We start from the raw sequence: 16217 nt of genomic DNA on the forward strand, positions 1-16217 counted from the left end.
AACAGTATATCTATGGATTCTTTATATGTTTTCTATAATAAATTGAGGAAAGAGACCATAATTATTTCACTCATCACTATATATCTAGTGCCTAGAAAATGTTTGACAGATGTTTAATATTTGTTGAATGAATGAACTTTTCCTATTTATTATTTACCATAATTTTTGCTCATTTTTGTTCCTTGAGGAATTCCTTCTTTTCTTATTCTTTGATTTACTCCTGCATTTTTGATGTTCTCCAATTCTTTTTTTTTACATTTATTTACCTCTCTTTCCTAGCTCTCTTATTCTTCCGCTTTTCTTTAAATTTTCCTTTATGCTTCTATTTGTGTTCCCAGCATCTGTTACGATTCCCTACACTGAAAAAACCATGCAGTGAAAGCAGGAAAATATCTATAGATAGACTTGAGACTTTCTAAAGGATATTACATTACATAAGTAGAAGTTGATGAGCAAGCACTCCTCTGATTCAAACAGGATACTATTATTCTCTAACAAGCAAAATTTCCGTCATTTTCACAAGTAGAAAGAGCACTAGATGAGACAGCTGACTGGGTATTAGTCATTCCATAGACTGGTTGTGATTCTGGAAAAGTTATTTAACCTATCTGTGGCTTGGTTTTGTATTATATTATAATAATGGCTACTATTTATAGAAGTGCTGTTACAAACACTAACAAAGAAAAGTTCCAGAAGTCTCTAAGAGAGGTAGGGATTATGATTTTTACTTTATATGTGAGAAAAAGGAAACTCAGAGAAGTTAAGTGACTTGCCAAAGATTACAGAGTAGTAATGAGTAGTTAATACATATGAGTAGTTAAAAAGTAGAAAAAGTAGAACATGATATAAACCTTCTGTGACCCTATGCCTGCTGCTCTTTCCAAATCATTTCACTGGTCAGTGAAAACCTTTCAAATACGGAGGTTTCCTTTGAGCTATAGAGTTTTGTTATTCTATGATGTGAAAGATTTGCAAATGGAATAAAGTTTTAGGGTAGGGAGTTCTTGGAACCTGAACTATAATACAATAAAGTTTTAGGGTAGGGAGTTCCTTGGAACCTGAACTATAATACAAAATGATCAGTGAACGAGTCCAGGAAAGTTTGAAATTGAGGTGTTTATTCAGAAATGAAAAGTATAAAGTTCAAAATAGAATGTGATATCACTTTGGGAGCAAAATTGATATAATAAAGTTTAAAAGCTGGGATCCCTGGGTGGTGCAGCGGTTTAGCGCCTGCCTTTGGCCCAGGGCGCGATCCTGGAGACCCGGGGTCGAATCCCACATCGGGCTCCCGGTGCATGGAGCCTGCTTCTCCCTCTGCCTATGTCTCTGCCTCTCTCTCTCTCTCTGTGACTATCATAAATAAATAAAAATTAAAAAAAATAAAGTTTAAAAGCTGAATTTCAGAAAGCACTCTTTCAGTCTTCTGAATTGTGAAAAATAATTTTAAGTTGTTTCATTTTTGAATATAATTTTTTATTGATTGTGGGTAAAAATTGGAAAAAAGGTGGTTTCCAATTATAGTATAATGTAATTGGTTTCCAGCAACCCCAAAACTGAGATACTTAGAGACACTGAATAGTACAGTGGAAAGCATATGAAATTTGTTTTAAATCAGATAGGTCTCAGCTTAAGACCCACTAATTATAACTTTGAGAAAATAACTTAGTATCTTTTGGCTTCATTTTGTTCATCTGTAGAGGAATCTACAGACAGATACCTATCTGCCTTAAAGAGTTACAATGACCATTAAAAAAATATAACACGGAGTCAAATTGATAAGCAAAATCACAGAAAAGAATAAATACTCAAAGGAAGTGGGTTAAGTTTCTCCAAATAGAGACAATGCAGATATGCTTTCCTGAAAGTTAGGAAACCATTCATGAAACGGCCAAATAGTCTCTATTATAATAAAATGGAACAATAGAAATGTAACCAGGTTATATGATTAAATAAATTAAAAAGCAAATTTTCATAAAACTTAGTTTTAAAAACATATTCCAGGATATACCTTCAAGTCATTAATCTGTCCCTTATCAAAATATGATATTAATTATCAAGAGAAGACTTTAAAGAAATTTGACTTCAAATCCCATGGCTTGTCTGAACTGCTAGATCACTGGTGGAGACATACAGGATCTCTTAATGGTCTTCTAAGGACTTGATTTTACTTCTGTCTTGACACTTCAGATCTTTGTTTGAAGAAACTATGATTTTTTTTTTTTTTCAGAATCCTAGTGAACCCAGTAACGATAGACCATATCTCTGGTCTCACTTGTTAAATTTGAAAGATCCCATGGCTATTCATATGAGCAAAAAGAACCAGCTACTCTATCTCACTACCATCATCATTTAATTACTGAGCACGTATTTGTGCTAGGTGCAGAGGGTATACAGAATTTGAGATCTACTCTTTAGGTTCTTGCCATGTATTTGGAAAGGTAGAGCATATGCATAAAAATAAGTAAACATACAAATGAATTTATGCTTAGTACAAGTGGTTCATATATGTCCATATATAAATATATATATAAGCTTGTACATTATAGGCATTGAATTAATGGAACTGGCACAACAGGGCTCTCGTGGCAACAGAAAAGATTTACAATAGGAAGTAAAATTTTAGCAGGGCATTTCCAGAGAGGGGATGATATGAATAAAAATGATAAGAGTATACTCTGGTTTCTCTTCAGATCGTATAAATCTTTCGCCTTTTACAAAAATGATAAGAGTAGCAAGATACATATGCTTGGCTTAAGGGGAATGTTTTATATAAGAGTAGTAGCGAATTCATTTGAAAATGTAGATGGGAATTATATTTTAAAGTATCTTGAATGAAGGTTTAAAACCTTTGCTTTTTAAATTTGAAGGCAATATAAAATTATTGAAGGGTCAGAAATAAGTGTGCATGTCTCAGAACTTCTTTAACCTTTATATCACAGTTGATACTGTAGAATTCTGATTAAGAACCTGCTCCTGTATCTTATCCTCAGTATACAATTTCTCTTCTTACTATAAAAGCATTACATATTTATTATAGAAATATCAAAATACACATAAAACTAAAATAACTTTTTAAAGTCCACACACAATCTCATGTTTAGAAACATTTATCTTTTTTTGTAGATGGATGTATTCTCTCTGTCTGCTGCTCTCACTCTCGCTCTCTCTCACACACAATATTGGGGACACCCAACCTTGAGAAGGCTAAACTGGAATTCAGAAGCTCAAGTATGTATGTTAACCACCTGGAGACTATTTACAGGAAAAGTTTTGGTTGAAACATTTTATGTGGCAGGGAATGGGTATGAAAGAATAGAATTAGGGTAGAAGTCAGCTAATTTTTTTATGTAAAGAGCGATATAGTATTTTGAGTATCATGGACCATATGGTTTCTCTGGCAACTGCTCAACTCTGCCATCGTAGTGTGGATGTAACCATAGATAGTACGTAAAAGATGAATGTGGCTATGCTCCAATAAAGTTTTACATATGAAAATTGAAATTTCACATAATTTTCAGGTGTCAACAAATATCATCATAATATCTAATAGGTTTTTATTTCAAGAGAAACAAAAGTCAACATAGATATCAACGTTCTATCACAAGTCACCAGGAGCAGAGACAGTGAAAAGCATCCAAAAAGGGGGTGTTCTGCTAGAGTAGAAAACTAGAGGATACTGATGATGGAAAATAAGTTACCCTATGGGCATTCCCAGGAAAATTTTAAGGATTTCAAAAGAATTGAGTACTTTTAGCTACAGGAAGACAGTATCTTAGGTTATTATAAATGATGTGATTCCATTAATCATCTTTAAACTTGTGAGGTGATGTCTGAAGAAATTCAAGATACAATGTGTATGTATATACATATATAACATATATACATATTTCATACAAATATGAAGCCATTATATATATTGTTAAAAACCTGCTTTTAAAAAACATAACATTGATCAATATATTATAAACATCTTGTCAATGAATGTTTACTCCTAATATCACTAGTATCATTTGCATCTGCAATCATACCCTCATTTTCCATTCTTTCCGCACTAGTTTACAGAATTGCACACTCTACTGTCTTCAAGTTTGCATTTTCTATCATGCCAAATGTTAATATTGACTTTTTAGTTTGTGATTTTAATTCCCCAACTTCATAGTGTTTGTTACCTAAAATCACTATAGAAATGTGTTTGTGTATTCTATTTTAATTAAAAGAATCAGATATTAGGAATACTTAGCTAACTATAAGATATCTAATTACTTAGAAAAAGAAAATATTGTGGCCCTTGTTAGAATACTTTTATAAAACGGCTAAAGGCACAAGATTTCCAAAACAAGAAAGCATTCAATTGTTATTGATACTGGCATGTCAGGTTTACTATTTATAAGGATACCATGGCTCTTCCTCCCTCAAACAAAAGGCACTGACTCTTGAACTAGGAGAATGTAGTCTGCATGGTTTGAAATAAACACTGGAATTATGGGTGTGAATAAATGAGCATATGACATTAGCTTGATTTGAAGTATTTACATAATTATTAAAATCATCAGGTTGCACTTCCATAACAAAACAAAAATTTGCATGCATGCTGAATGTGTTTTTAAAAACACATTACTAAGCACAGACATATGGATTTAACTCAGGCATTAAGACTTAAAAAGCTATTTGCCTAACCTTTATAGAACTTACTCTGATAGGAAGTACGGATCCGTTTCGTTAAATCAGGATAAAGGTTAGACAGGCCACGCATGCAAAAGTTGTCTTTGGAACATGCCAGAACATCAGCATCAGCAGCAGGCAGAGGAAAGAGAGAAAAATAGTCTAAAGTGAAAGGAAGTGATATCATACCAGAATCTAGAACAGCCAAGATGAAGAAATTGCAGCAAGTTTAGGTAATCAAATTAGAAAGGAGATATTAAAAAAATAAATCAATTAGAAAGTAAGAGGTGATAGATGAATGATGAGAGTGCTGTAGTAATTTTATTTAATCAAATATCCTATAAGAATAGATGTCAAATTTCTCATATGCTTTTCAGGTAGTAAACTTATTTCACTTGTGAATAGTATGTATGTTACCTCATAAAAATCAAAATGGTTATCTTTAATCTTCAGTATTAACAAGAAAGATTGGGGATTTTAGTCTTTGGCATTTTATTTTTATAACAAAGTGAGTACTAATCGTAGTGATTTTATACACTAAATATGACGAAAGATTATAATTTAATCAGTTTTTCCCTGATTTTAAATTATCAAAAAATTCTAAGCTCAAATCATAACTGAGACTCAATAAGTTTAAATTAAGTAACAGTTATATTACGCTTGTCACAATATACACCTTGTCATTCCATTATGTATATCCAGAAGTAACATACTGTCATAAGATCCCGTTTTTCTACTTCAGTTTATGCTTTTAGCATACAAATATTGCCTCCTGTCCCCTAACATCTTCCTATCCTAGAGTCCATAAACTTTCAAAAATCAATGTTCTTTCCCAATTATGAGGGACTCTAATGGTATATGCATGCACAATGTCTCTTATTCTGTCTTTCTTTCAAAAGCCGGAAATGGTAGAGGCAGAGCCTATAGAATTTGAACTTTCCAGCATTCCTAAAATATTGCTAAAATCTGAGATACCTAACAGAAAACAAAGAAACTCCAAGTTTTGAAGGAGAAATTTTGTGTTCTGAAAAAGGGTTTAAATTAGCAATGTGGAAAGGGTTGAGGTTTATATTAAAAAAAAAAATTCTTTGTGAGTAAATTTAATAAAGGCTTTAATAATCAATGATTTTTTTAAAAAAATCAATTGATTATTTAAAAAACAATCTGATAGAACTAAACACATAATACTATAGATGTACTTCCATCAGCAAATCTTTGAGCTCAACTAATTTTTTATCAATTAAGTTATGCCAGTGGACAGAAAATATGCAAAATTTTGTCAATGTTTACAAAGCCAACTATTTGGAGGAATATTCAAATTTCAATAAATTTTGGATAATTCAGCATATCAAAATTTGGCATTATATAGAAAGTATTTCTACTTATGCCTTAATTACCTTTATATGTTTTTCTTTTATATTTAAACAAATTGGTCCTGTCAAGCAAAGTGTTATCTTTTATAGCATTTAAAAATGTTAATTAATAATGTTTATTGCACTTGTGAACATACCTTCAAAAAAATCACCATCCAACAAGGAAAGGTGACAGCTTGAATATAGAGTTTAAAAAATTAAAAATAGTGAAATACTTACAATTATATTTTTAAAGAGTCCAGATATATTAGAAGAAAAATATCCTGTTAAACGCAACTATCACAAACAAATTTTTCAACTACAGAGCCTGATTTTCATCACATTTTTATATTTAATAGCTTCTTATTTTCTGTTATTTCTTAGGAGTTCGACCTAAGAAACTTGAGATGCTTCCTAACTTTGACAGCAAATTAAAGTTTAAACACTTCCTTTATCTTTTCAAAGATTATTGGTATGCTTCTGCCCAATTTTATTTACATGATATTATAAATTATGTTGATTTTATACTGCCATGCATTTGAAAAGTATCATAGAAGAAAGATAAGAAATCTAAAGGTAAGAAAACAGATGAACTAATCAAGTTCATAACCATTTTGTTTTATCTCCTACCTGCAATGAACTGCTTGTTTTTTCGAGGAGACCGTGGTTGACGTTGGTATAGGTCACTTGATCTATATAGGTCAATGGTCCCCATGCTTAACAGTACTGTCTTCTGTATAAAATCCACCACAGCCAACCCATTGCAGTTCCCAAATGCAACTCTGAGAGAAAAAGAATATGCAACTAGAATGTATCACAGCAATCATTATTATTTTTATCTTTGAATAAAAATAAGATAATTGGAAAGTAATGCCTTAGGGTTGGGGAGGTTAGATCATAATTGGTATAATGTCAGGAAGGATATCATGCCTTTACATAGGATAGGGTGGCCTTGTATAATAGACCACTGCAGTCACATTTTATCATCAGTTATATTATGTAAGTAGTGATTAACCAATCTGCTCTTTAACTTGGCCTTATATTTTTATAGTAGAATCATATAAAATATTTTTTTATGCAATGGGGAAAGAGATCAAGAAATGGCACACTTTATTAGCTATAGATGGTTAGGTACGTAATTAGATGCCTTTTAAAAATAGAATTAAAATTGTTAAGCTCCAAATTATGTTTCTTCTTAGACAGTATATATTTAACATAAAATTTTACATGAAAATTAGCTATCTATGTCTCGAGTTTTGACACCATAGAATAAACAATTTTCATTCACAAAAAATTAAATTTTCTCACTTGTTTTTTTTAATCCTACTTATTAAAAGACAAATATCATTTGATTAATTTCTCTTGAAAATTAAAATAGCTCTACTAAGCAGGTATTTTGAAGATTTACTTATTTATTTGAGAGAGAACATCAGCAGACGAGGCATATGAAGAGGAAGAGAGAATCTCAAGCTAACCCATGCTCAGCACAGAGTTCAGTGCGAGGCTTGATCTCATGACCCTGAGGCCACGACCTGAGCTAAAACCAAGAGTTGGTTGCTTAACCAACTGTTCCACTTGGGTGCCCTTAAGCAGGTATTATGGTCAGCCTAAAGACTGACCACAATACACAAACTCTTTTCTCAGTTTAGAGCATGCCTTTTAACTGAATAATTATAAATTTGTGCTTTTGCTCCCTACACTAATAAAAATAGTTGCATAACTGCTGTTTTGCTCCTTTTTTTTTAAATTTTATTTTATTTATGATAGTCACAGAGAGAGAGAGAGAGAGAGAGAGGCAGAGACACAGGCAGAGGGAGAAGCAGGCTCCATGCACCAGGAGCCCGATGTGGGATTCGACCCCGGGTCTCCAGGATCGCGCCCTGGGCCAAAAGCAAGCGCCAAACTGCTGCGCCACCCAGGAATCCCTGTTTTGCTCCTTATAAGTAAGTCCCATGTTGTTTTATTGCTTATATTGAATCTGATTAACAAATCATCAGTTTATTCTGTTTTTTCTACTCCACCAATCATAGCCTTCCTTAAAACAAGTAAAAAGAAAAGTTCTACCATACCGGATGTTTGCTATTTCATATAGAGTTCTACGTCTTCAATAAGACAGACTTTGGAAACTAAAAAAAATATTGTCATAAAAGTCAGCAGATTCCATCTCCAACATTTATAGGTGACCTTGAAAAAACTTAATGAACTTTGCCAGGCCTTAGTTTCTTTACTTTATAAGAATTAAATACTAGATTTATCTACTTATCATTGCTTTTATGAAAACCAAATCAGAAATTTTTATTAAAGTACTTTGAAAAATTTCCATACATAAGTAGGATTGGCCCTAATATAAGTAAATATTACACATATTACATATTGTAGCAAGTTAATCTCTTTAAGCTTGTACAGGTATGATAGAGTTTCTAAATGCAATACTGACAAGAAAAAAACAGGAAAATAGAATGTATTACATCAACTAAAATGATTTTTATTTTCGATTTAAAAATAATAATACTAGAAAGTTATACCTTAGGGTTGGAGAGGTGAAAAGTTGGGGAGGTCAGGCAATGATTATTGAAAAATACTGGATTTAATTTCCTAACTTAAATAGAAAACTGGACAAACTATATTAAGCAACAGTTTTCATATTTTGGCCAACAGGCAACACAGGATGAGAGAAAGATAGCATTCGAGGTAAATTCTAGGTATTTTTTTCGTTTTATTTGTTTTTACAGTTTTATTGAGATATATTTCATATATCATAAAAATTCACTGATTTAAATAAAGCGTACAGTTCTGTGGTTTTGTATTTATTTCTATCAATTTAATAGGTTTAGAATTGTGCATCATCACCATATTTTATTTTATTTATTTTTTTATCACCATATTTTAGAACATTTCAATACAGGCATCTAGGTATTCTAATTTAGACTAATTGTCCTAACTTGGTGAATAGAGAGGTTTCCCAGGCCTGGAGCACAGGAAACTGAGACTTACAGAGAGATCAGTGGTTGTTTTGAATCGAGGAGAATGATATTAGAATCTGATGCTGCAAAAGCAGCCAGAATTTATGAGATAAAATACTAGAGAGATGAGAACTGCATAGACAAAGTATACCAGAGATTTATAGAATGGTTCTCTCAAGCATCCATGTGAAGAAACTACCCCAGGCTCAGGAAAGAACCACCAAAGAGATAAAGCTGAACAAGTCCCAAAGCTCACACAAGGCTGAAAATATTTCATGTTACTACCAGCCAAACTGCTGAGATCTTCTACTACACATTAAAAAGGCACATATAAGTAGTATCACTTTAGTAGTGGGGACAATTGCCCTAAACTAAAGCTCTTCTGAACCCCATCCTAAAAAAATATTGAAACATCATTCTAAGTAACATAACTGCCTTCCAGAAAACTATCCAACTCTATTAAAAAGAATCAACAAAATACCACCACAGTTTAAAATTCACAATGTGCACTATATAACAAGTAGCAGGCATATAAAGAATTAAGAGAACCTGACTGATAATCAGAGGGAAAATAAGTCAACAGAAACATAACTAGAAATGAAACATATGACAAAAGTAGCAAACAAAGATAATGCTTAAAAAATAGGGGCACACAGGTGGCTCAGTTGGTTAAGCATCTGCCTTTGGCTTAGGTCATGATCTCAGGGTCTTAGGATCTAGACCTATGTTGGGCTCCCTGCTCAGCAGGGAGTCTGCTTCTCCCTCTTCCTCTGCTCTTCCCTGCCCAACTTGTTCTCAATCTCTCTCTCTCAAATAAATGAAATCTTAAAAATTTGGGGCACCTGGTTGACTCAGTAGTTGAGTGTCTACCCTTGACTCAGGGCAAGGTCCCAGGGTACTGCAATTGAGTCCCACATCAGGCTCCTCATGGGGATCCTGCTTCTCCCTCTGCCTCTCTCTCTGGGTCTCTCATGAATAGATCTTTTTTTTTTTTTTTAAGATTTTATTTATTTATTCATGAGAGACACAGAGACACAGGCAGAGGGAGAAGCAGGCTCCATGCAGGGAGCCTGACGCGGGACTCGATGCTGGGTCTCCAGGATCACGCCCTGGGCTGCAGGCAGCACTAAACCGCTGCGCCACCAGGGCTGCCCCGAATAGATAAATCTTTAAAAAATTTTTAAAAAATATACATACGTGTGTGTGTGTATTTCCGATATATTAGTAGAGGAAAACCTACTCTAGAGCTATAGGAATCAAGACAGGCTGGTATTGAAATAGAGATCAAAAATAAATTTTAATGAAACAGAAGAGTGCCATAAACCCATAAATGATCAATTGATATTTGACAAAAGTGCTATGGTAATTCAGAGGAAAGATATTCTTTTAGATAAATGATATGAACAATTAGATATCCGTAAGTAAAAAAACTGAGCCCTAAATATTTACCTTCCATGGTACACAAAAAAAAAATTAAGTTAATTTCTTAAAAAAATAAGCAAAAGAGGGGTGCTTGGTTGGCTCAGTTGGTTAAGTGTCCAACTCTTGGTTTCAGCTGAGGTCATGAGCTCAGGGTCCTCAGATGGAGCCCTAGATCAGGCTCCACACTCAGCATGGAGTCTACTGGAGATTTTCCCCCCTTCCCTCTGATACTTCCTCTGCTCACACCCTTTCTCTCTCTCTCTCTCTCTCTCTCTCTAAAATAAAATAAAATCTTTAAAAAACTAATAGGCAAAGATTTGAACAGACATTTCACCACGCAAGATGTACAAATGTGAAATAAAGACTTGAAAGATGCTGAACATCATTAGTTACCAGGAATAGGTAAATTAAAACCACTGATGCCACTTACATATTGACAAGTATGTAGAAAAACTGAAACCCTAATACATTCCAGGTGGAAAGGCAAAACAATATAACTTCTTTAAAATATAATCTGTCATAATAAATAAATAAATAAATAAATAAATAAATAAATAAATAAATAAATAAATCAATCCTTCAACAACACAAGGGTTAAAGGCACCTACCCCACACCGTCAAAATCCATGATAACTTTGGTTTTCCCCCCGAACTTAACTACTAATAGCCTACTGTTGATTAGAAACCTTACACTGGCAACAAAGTCAATGAACACATATACTGTATATGTGTTAAATGCTATATTTTTACAATAAACTAGAGAAAAAAAAGTTTTTAAAAAAATCATAAGGAACACATATTTACATTTTGTATTGAAAAAAATCCATGTACAAGTGGACCCATGCAGTTTAAACCTGTGTCAAAGGTCGACAACTCACCATTTGACCCAGTAATTCTACTTTTAAGTTATTTACCCAAGAAAATGTAAACAAATGTTACACATGGACTTATACCTGAGCGTTAATAGCAAATTCCTTAATAAAACCCCAAACTGGAAACAACTAAAATTTCCATCAAATGGTGAATGTATAAACACATTTTTGTATATCCACATAATGGATAATGCAGCAGTGAAAAGGAACAAACCACAGATAATACGCATGACATGGATGAATCATAAAAGCCTTATGCCAAGTGAATGAAAACAAACACATAACTCATGATTTATGATTCTGTTTATATAAAATCATAGTAAATGCAGTCAATTTGAGAGGCCTTAAGTGAGGGATGAAAATTGAATGGGAGGGGATAGGAAGGAATCTTTTGAGGTGATTGATACTTTTTATATCATTAGTTTGTTAATGATTACATGACTTGTATTTGTCTTGTATTGTTTGCCAAAACACATATTTCATACTTAAAGTTGGTGAATTTTATTTTATATACTTGATGTCTCAGTATTTAGTTAATTAAATTACTACCGAAAGGACAATCTGAGAGAATTACACTAGAGTTATAGACTATGGGCCCTAAGAATGTTCTGGAGAGAAAGAGATGATAGAGAAAATATTTTTTATTTTCATTTTATTTTTATTTATTTATTTATTTTTAAATATATATTTTTTATTTTTATTTATTTGTGATAGTCACAGAGAGAGAGAATGAGGCAGAGACACAGGCAGAGGGAGAAGCAGGCTCCATGCACCGGGAGCCCGACGTGGGATTCGATCCTGGGTCTCCAGGATCGCGCCCTGGGCCAAAGGCAGGCGCCAAACCTCTGCGCTACCCAGGGATCCCTTATTTTTATTTTTAAAAAATATTTTATTTATTTACTTGAAAGAGATAGGGAGACAGAGCATGAACACAGAGAGGGAGAAGCAGACTCCCTGCTGGGCAGGGAGCCAAACGCTCTGCTCCATTCCAGGACCCTGAGATTATGACTTAGCTGAAAGCAGATGCTTAACTGACTGAGCCACACAGGCTCCCTGAGAAAAGATTTTCTAAAATTGGATATTTTAGGTAACTTGCCTGAAAGATAAAATTATTTCATTGAAGGGGAAAAGAAAAAGGTGAGATTTTTTTTTCTTCCAATACCTGTTGGTTAGGAAATTCAGAAGAAAATACCAACCAATAAGAAGATATTTTCAAGATTTGGAATTTATAATAAAAATAATTTTTATTAGTCTTGACTTTGTTTCTTTAATTAATATCTAAAAGTCTACCTTATATTAAAATTACTAAAATTAACACTTCTAAATTGTATAAGAGCTGATAAACTTTTCTATTTTATAAATACAAAATATATTTGTACATAGAAGTTAATAGAAGTCCAGATTACAATATCTCTAAAATTCCTATGGGCATCCTGTTGTATTTGGCATTTATGAACAATGTTAGTGTATAAATACTTATATAAACATAAGTGAAAAATATTGAAAAAATACATTTCTATTTCATATCTTTGAATATGTTGATGCTTTAAGAAATATGAGTTTGTTCAATGGCTTTGGATAAAAGCAAAATTTACTTTTAAATACCTTATAAGTTTTGTTCCTGATATATATACTTAGGAAAAACGTTCATGCAACATTTGTAATCAATATACTTTGGAAAATTATTGGTTTAATAATTCAGTCTTAAAAATAGCTTTGTTTTCTTTCTGATATACCACTATGTAATGTTAAAAATTTGTTTAAATTTTTAATCTAAAATTTAACTTCATTCCACAGAGTTAAAAATGCAGTTCCTAGTTGTCCTAGCTTCATTTTAAGATGTTCACTGTGATTAGCAGTAACATATTGGACTGAATTATAGAACATTTCCATAGGTTATAAAACATTTCCATCACTGCAGAAAGCAGTGTTGTAGGTCATGTATATCTTAGGTTTATTTTCTCATAAGAAGCCTAATTTAAGTTCCTATAATTGACAACAATGTTATATTAGTTTCAGGCATACAACATAGTGATTTAACAATTCTATACATTACACGATGCACACCACAATAGTGTAGTTACCATCTATCAACATACAGTCATTACAATATTATGGACTGTATTCCATATGCTGTACTTTTCCTCCCTGTGATTTATTTTACAACTGTGTGTTTGCACCCACTAAAGCCCTTCACCTATTTTGCTCCACCTACCAACCCCATCCCCTCTGAAAAAAACTTTGTATTTATGTGTGTTTCTGTTTGTTCATTCATTTGTTTTGTAGATTCTACATATAAATGAAATCATATGGTGTTTGTTTTTCTCAAACTTATTTCATGTAGCATGATACCCTCTAGGTCCATCCATGTTGTCGCAAATAGTAAGATCTCATTCTTTTTCATGGCTGAGTAACATTCCATTGTGTGTGTATGTGTGTCTGATGTGTATGTCATATCTTCTTTATCCATTCATCTATTGATGTAAACAGGTTGCTTCCATATCTTTTTAAATTAGTATTTTTATTTTTATTTCCTTTAGATAAATATCCAGCAGTAGAATTACTGGATCATATGATGTTTACATTTTTAATTATTGAGGAACCCATACTGTTTTCCATAGTGGCTTACAAAATTACATTAACCAACAGTGCACAAGGGTTCCCTTTTCTGCACATCCTGACCAACTCTTGTTATTCTTGGCTTTTTAATACTGGGCATTCTGACAGGTGTGATATCTCATTGTGGTTTTGATTTGCATTTCCCTGATAATTAGTGCTGTTGAACATCTTCTGTGTCTGTTGGCCATCTGTATGTCTTTAGAAAAATGTCTTCTCAGGTCCTCTACCCATTTTTTTTTAAAGATTTTTATTTATTTATTTATGAGAGACACAAAGACATAGGCATATGGAGAAGGAGCCTGCTGTGGGACTCGATCCCAGGACCCCTGAGCCAAAGGCAGACACTCAACCACTGAACCACCCAGTTGTCATTCCTCTACCCATTTTTAATCATATTTTTTTGGTATTGAGTTATGTAAGTTCTTTATGTATTTTGGAAATTAACTCCTTACCAGATGTATCATTTGCAAATCTCCCATTCAGTAAATGGCCTTTCAGTTTTGTTTATGGCTTCCTTTGCTGTGCAAAAGCTTTTGGTGTAGCCCCAATGATTTATTTTTGCTTTTTTCCCCCTTTTGGGAGAAGACATATCTAAAAAACTGTTGCTAAGGCCAATGTCAAAGAAATTACTGCCTTTGTTTCCTTCTAGGAACTTTGTGGTTTTATGTCTTACATTAAGATCTTTAATCCATTTGAGATTATTTTTTAGTGTGGTGTCAGATGTGGTTCAGTTTTATTCTTTTCCATTTAGCTGTCCAGTTTTCCTAATTCCATTTTTTGAAGAGATTGTCTTTTCTGCATTATATACTCTTGCTTCCATTGTCATAGATTAATTGATCATATAAGCATGGGTTTATTTTTGGGTTCTCTATTCTGCTCTGTTGGTCTGTGTCTTTTTATGCCAATACCATACTGTTTTGATTATTATAGCTTTATAAATTATCTTGAAACCTAGAACTATGATACTTAAAGATTTGTTCTTCTTTCTTAAGACTTATTTTGCTATTTGTGGTTCTTTTGTGCTTACATGCAAATTTTAGGAGTACATGTTCTAGTTCTCTGAAAAATAATGCCAGTATTTTGATAGGAATTGTATTGAATGTATAGATTATTTGGGTAATATGGACATTTTAATGTTATTAACTCTTCCAATCCATGAATGTGGTGTATCTTTTCATTTGTTTGTGCTGTCTTCAGTTTCTTTCATCAGTGTCTTCTGAGTTTTCAGAGTTACATATATTTCCCCTCCTTGGTTAAATTATTCTTTGTATTCTCTGGTATTTTATTCTTTTTGATATAATTGTAATTGGGATTGTTTTCTTAATTTTTCTTTCTCTATTCTCTCCATTTTGTTACTCATGTACAGACATGGAACACATTTCTGTATATTAATTTTGTTTCCTGCAACTTTGCTGAATTCATTTATATATTTTAGTAGTTTCTGGTGATTTTTTTTGGGTTTGCTACATACAGTATCATGTCATCTGTAAATAGGGAAAGTTTGATTTCTTCCTTCCCAATTTGGATACCTTTTATTTCTTGGCTCATTGTTGCATCTAGAACTTCTAATACCATGTTGAATAAAAGGCATGAGTGGACATCCTTGCCTTGTTCCAGATCTTAGAGGGAAAGCCCTCAGTGTTTGACTACTGAGTATGATGTTGGCTGTGAGTTTTTCATATATGGCTTTATTATGTTGCAGTATGTTTCCTCCAAACCCACATTGTTGTGAGTTTTATCATAAATGAATGTCATATTTTTCAAATGTTTTTTCTGCATCTATTGAGATTATTTTATAGTTTTTATCTTTTATTTTGTTAATGTGGTATATCAAGTTGATTGATTTATGAATTATAAACCATGCTTGTGTCACAGGAATCAATCTTACTTGATTGTGGTGAATGATTCTTTTCATGTATTGTTGAGTTTGGTTTGCTATTGTTTTGTCGAGGGGTTCTGAATCTATGTTCAGCAGGGCTATTGGCTTATAGTTTTGATTTTTGGTAGTGTTTTTTTCTGGTTTTGGCATCAGGGTAATGTTGGTCTTGTAGAATGATTTGGAAAAATGTCTTCCTCTTCTATTTTTTGGAATAGTTTGAGAAAAATAGACATCAACTCTTCTTTAAATGTTTGGTAGAATTGACGTGTGACACCATCTGGTCTAACTTTTGCTGGCTAGTGATTTAATTTCCTCAGTAGTAATTGGTCCATTCATATTTTCTATTTCTTTTAGATTCACTCTTGGAAGATTATGTATTTCTAGAAATTTACCCATTTCTTTAATGTTGTTCATTTGTTGGCATATTTTCTTTGTAGTAGTCTCT

At 32.8% G+C, this 16217-nt stretch overlaps 1 protein-coding gene across 6 annotated transcripts in view; it reads right to left on the minus strand.

The window, feature by feature from the left end:
- STXBP5L (syntaxin binding protein 5L) overlaps positions 1–16217 on the minus strand; it is a 385708-nt gene that overhangs the window by 81294 nt on the left and 288197 nt on the right. For 4 of the 6 annotated variants that reach the window (XM_072812551.1, XM_072812549.1, XM_072812554.1 and 1 more), the window contains 2 exons: positions 6648–6799; positions 4696–4767 (listed from right to left, as the gene is read on the minus strand). In XM_072812551.1, the coding sequence (XP_072668652.1) occupies positions 4696–4767; positions 6648–6799 (224 nt within the window). The remainder of the gene's footprint in view (positions 1–4695; positions 4768–6647; positions 6800–16217) is intronic. The other 2 variants (XM_072812552.1, XM_072812550.1) reach the window with 1 other exon arrangement.

This window comes from Canis lupus, chromosome 35 (genome assembly GCF_048164855.1).
Source record: "Canis lupus baileyi chromosome 35, mCanLup2.hap1, whole genome shotgun sequence".
Taxonomy (NCBI): domain Eukaryota; kingdom Metazoa; phylum Chordata; class Mammalia; order Carnivora; family Canidae; genus Canis; species Canis lupus.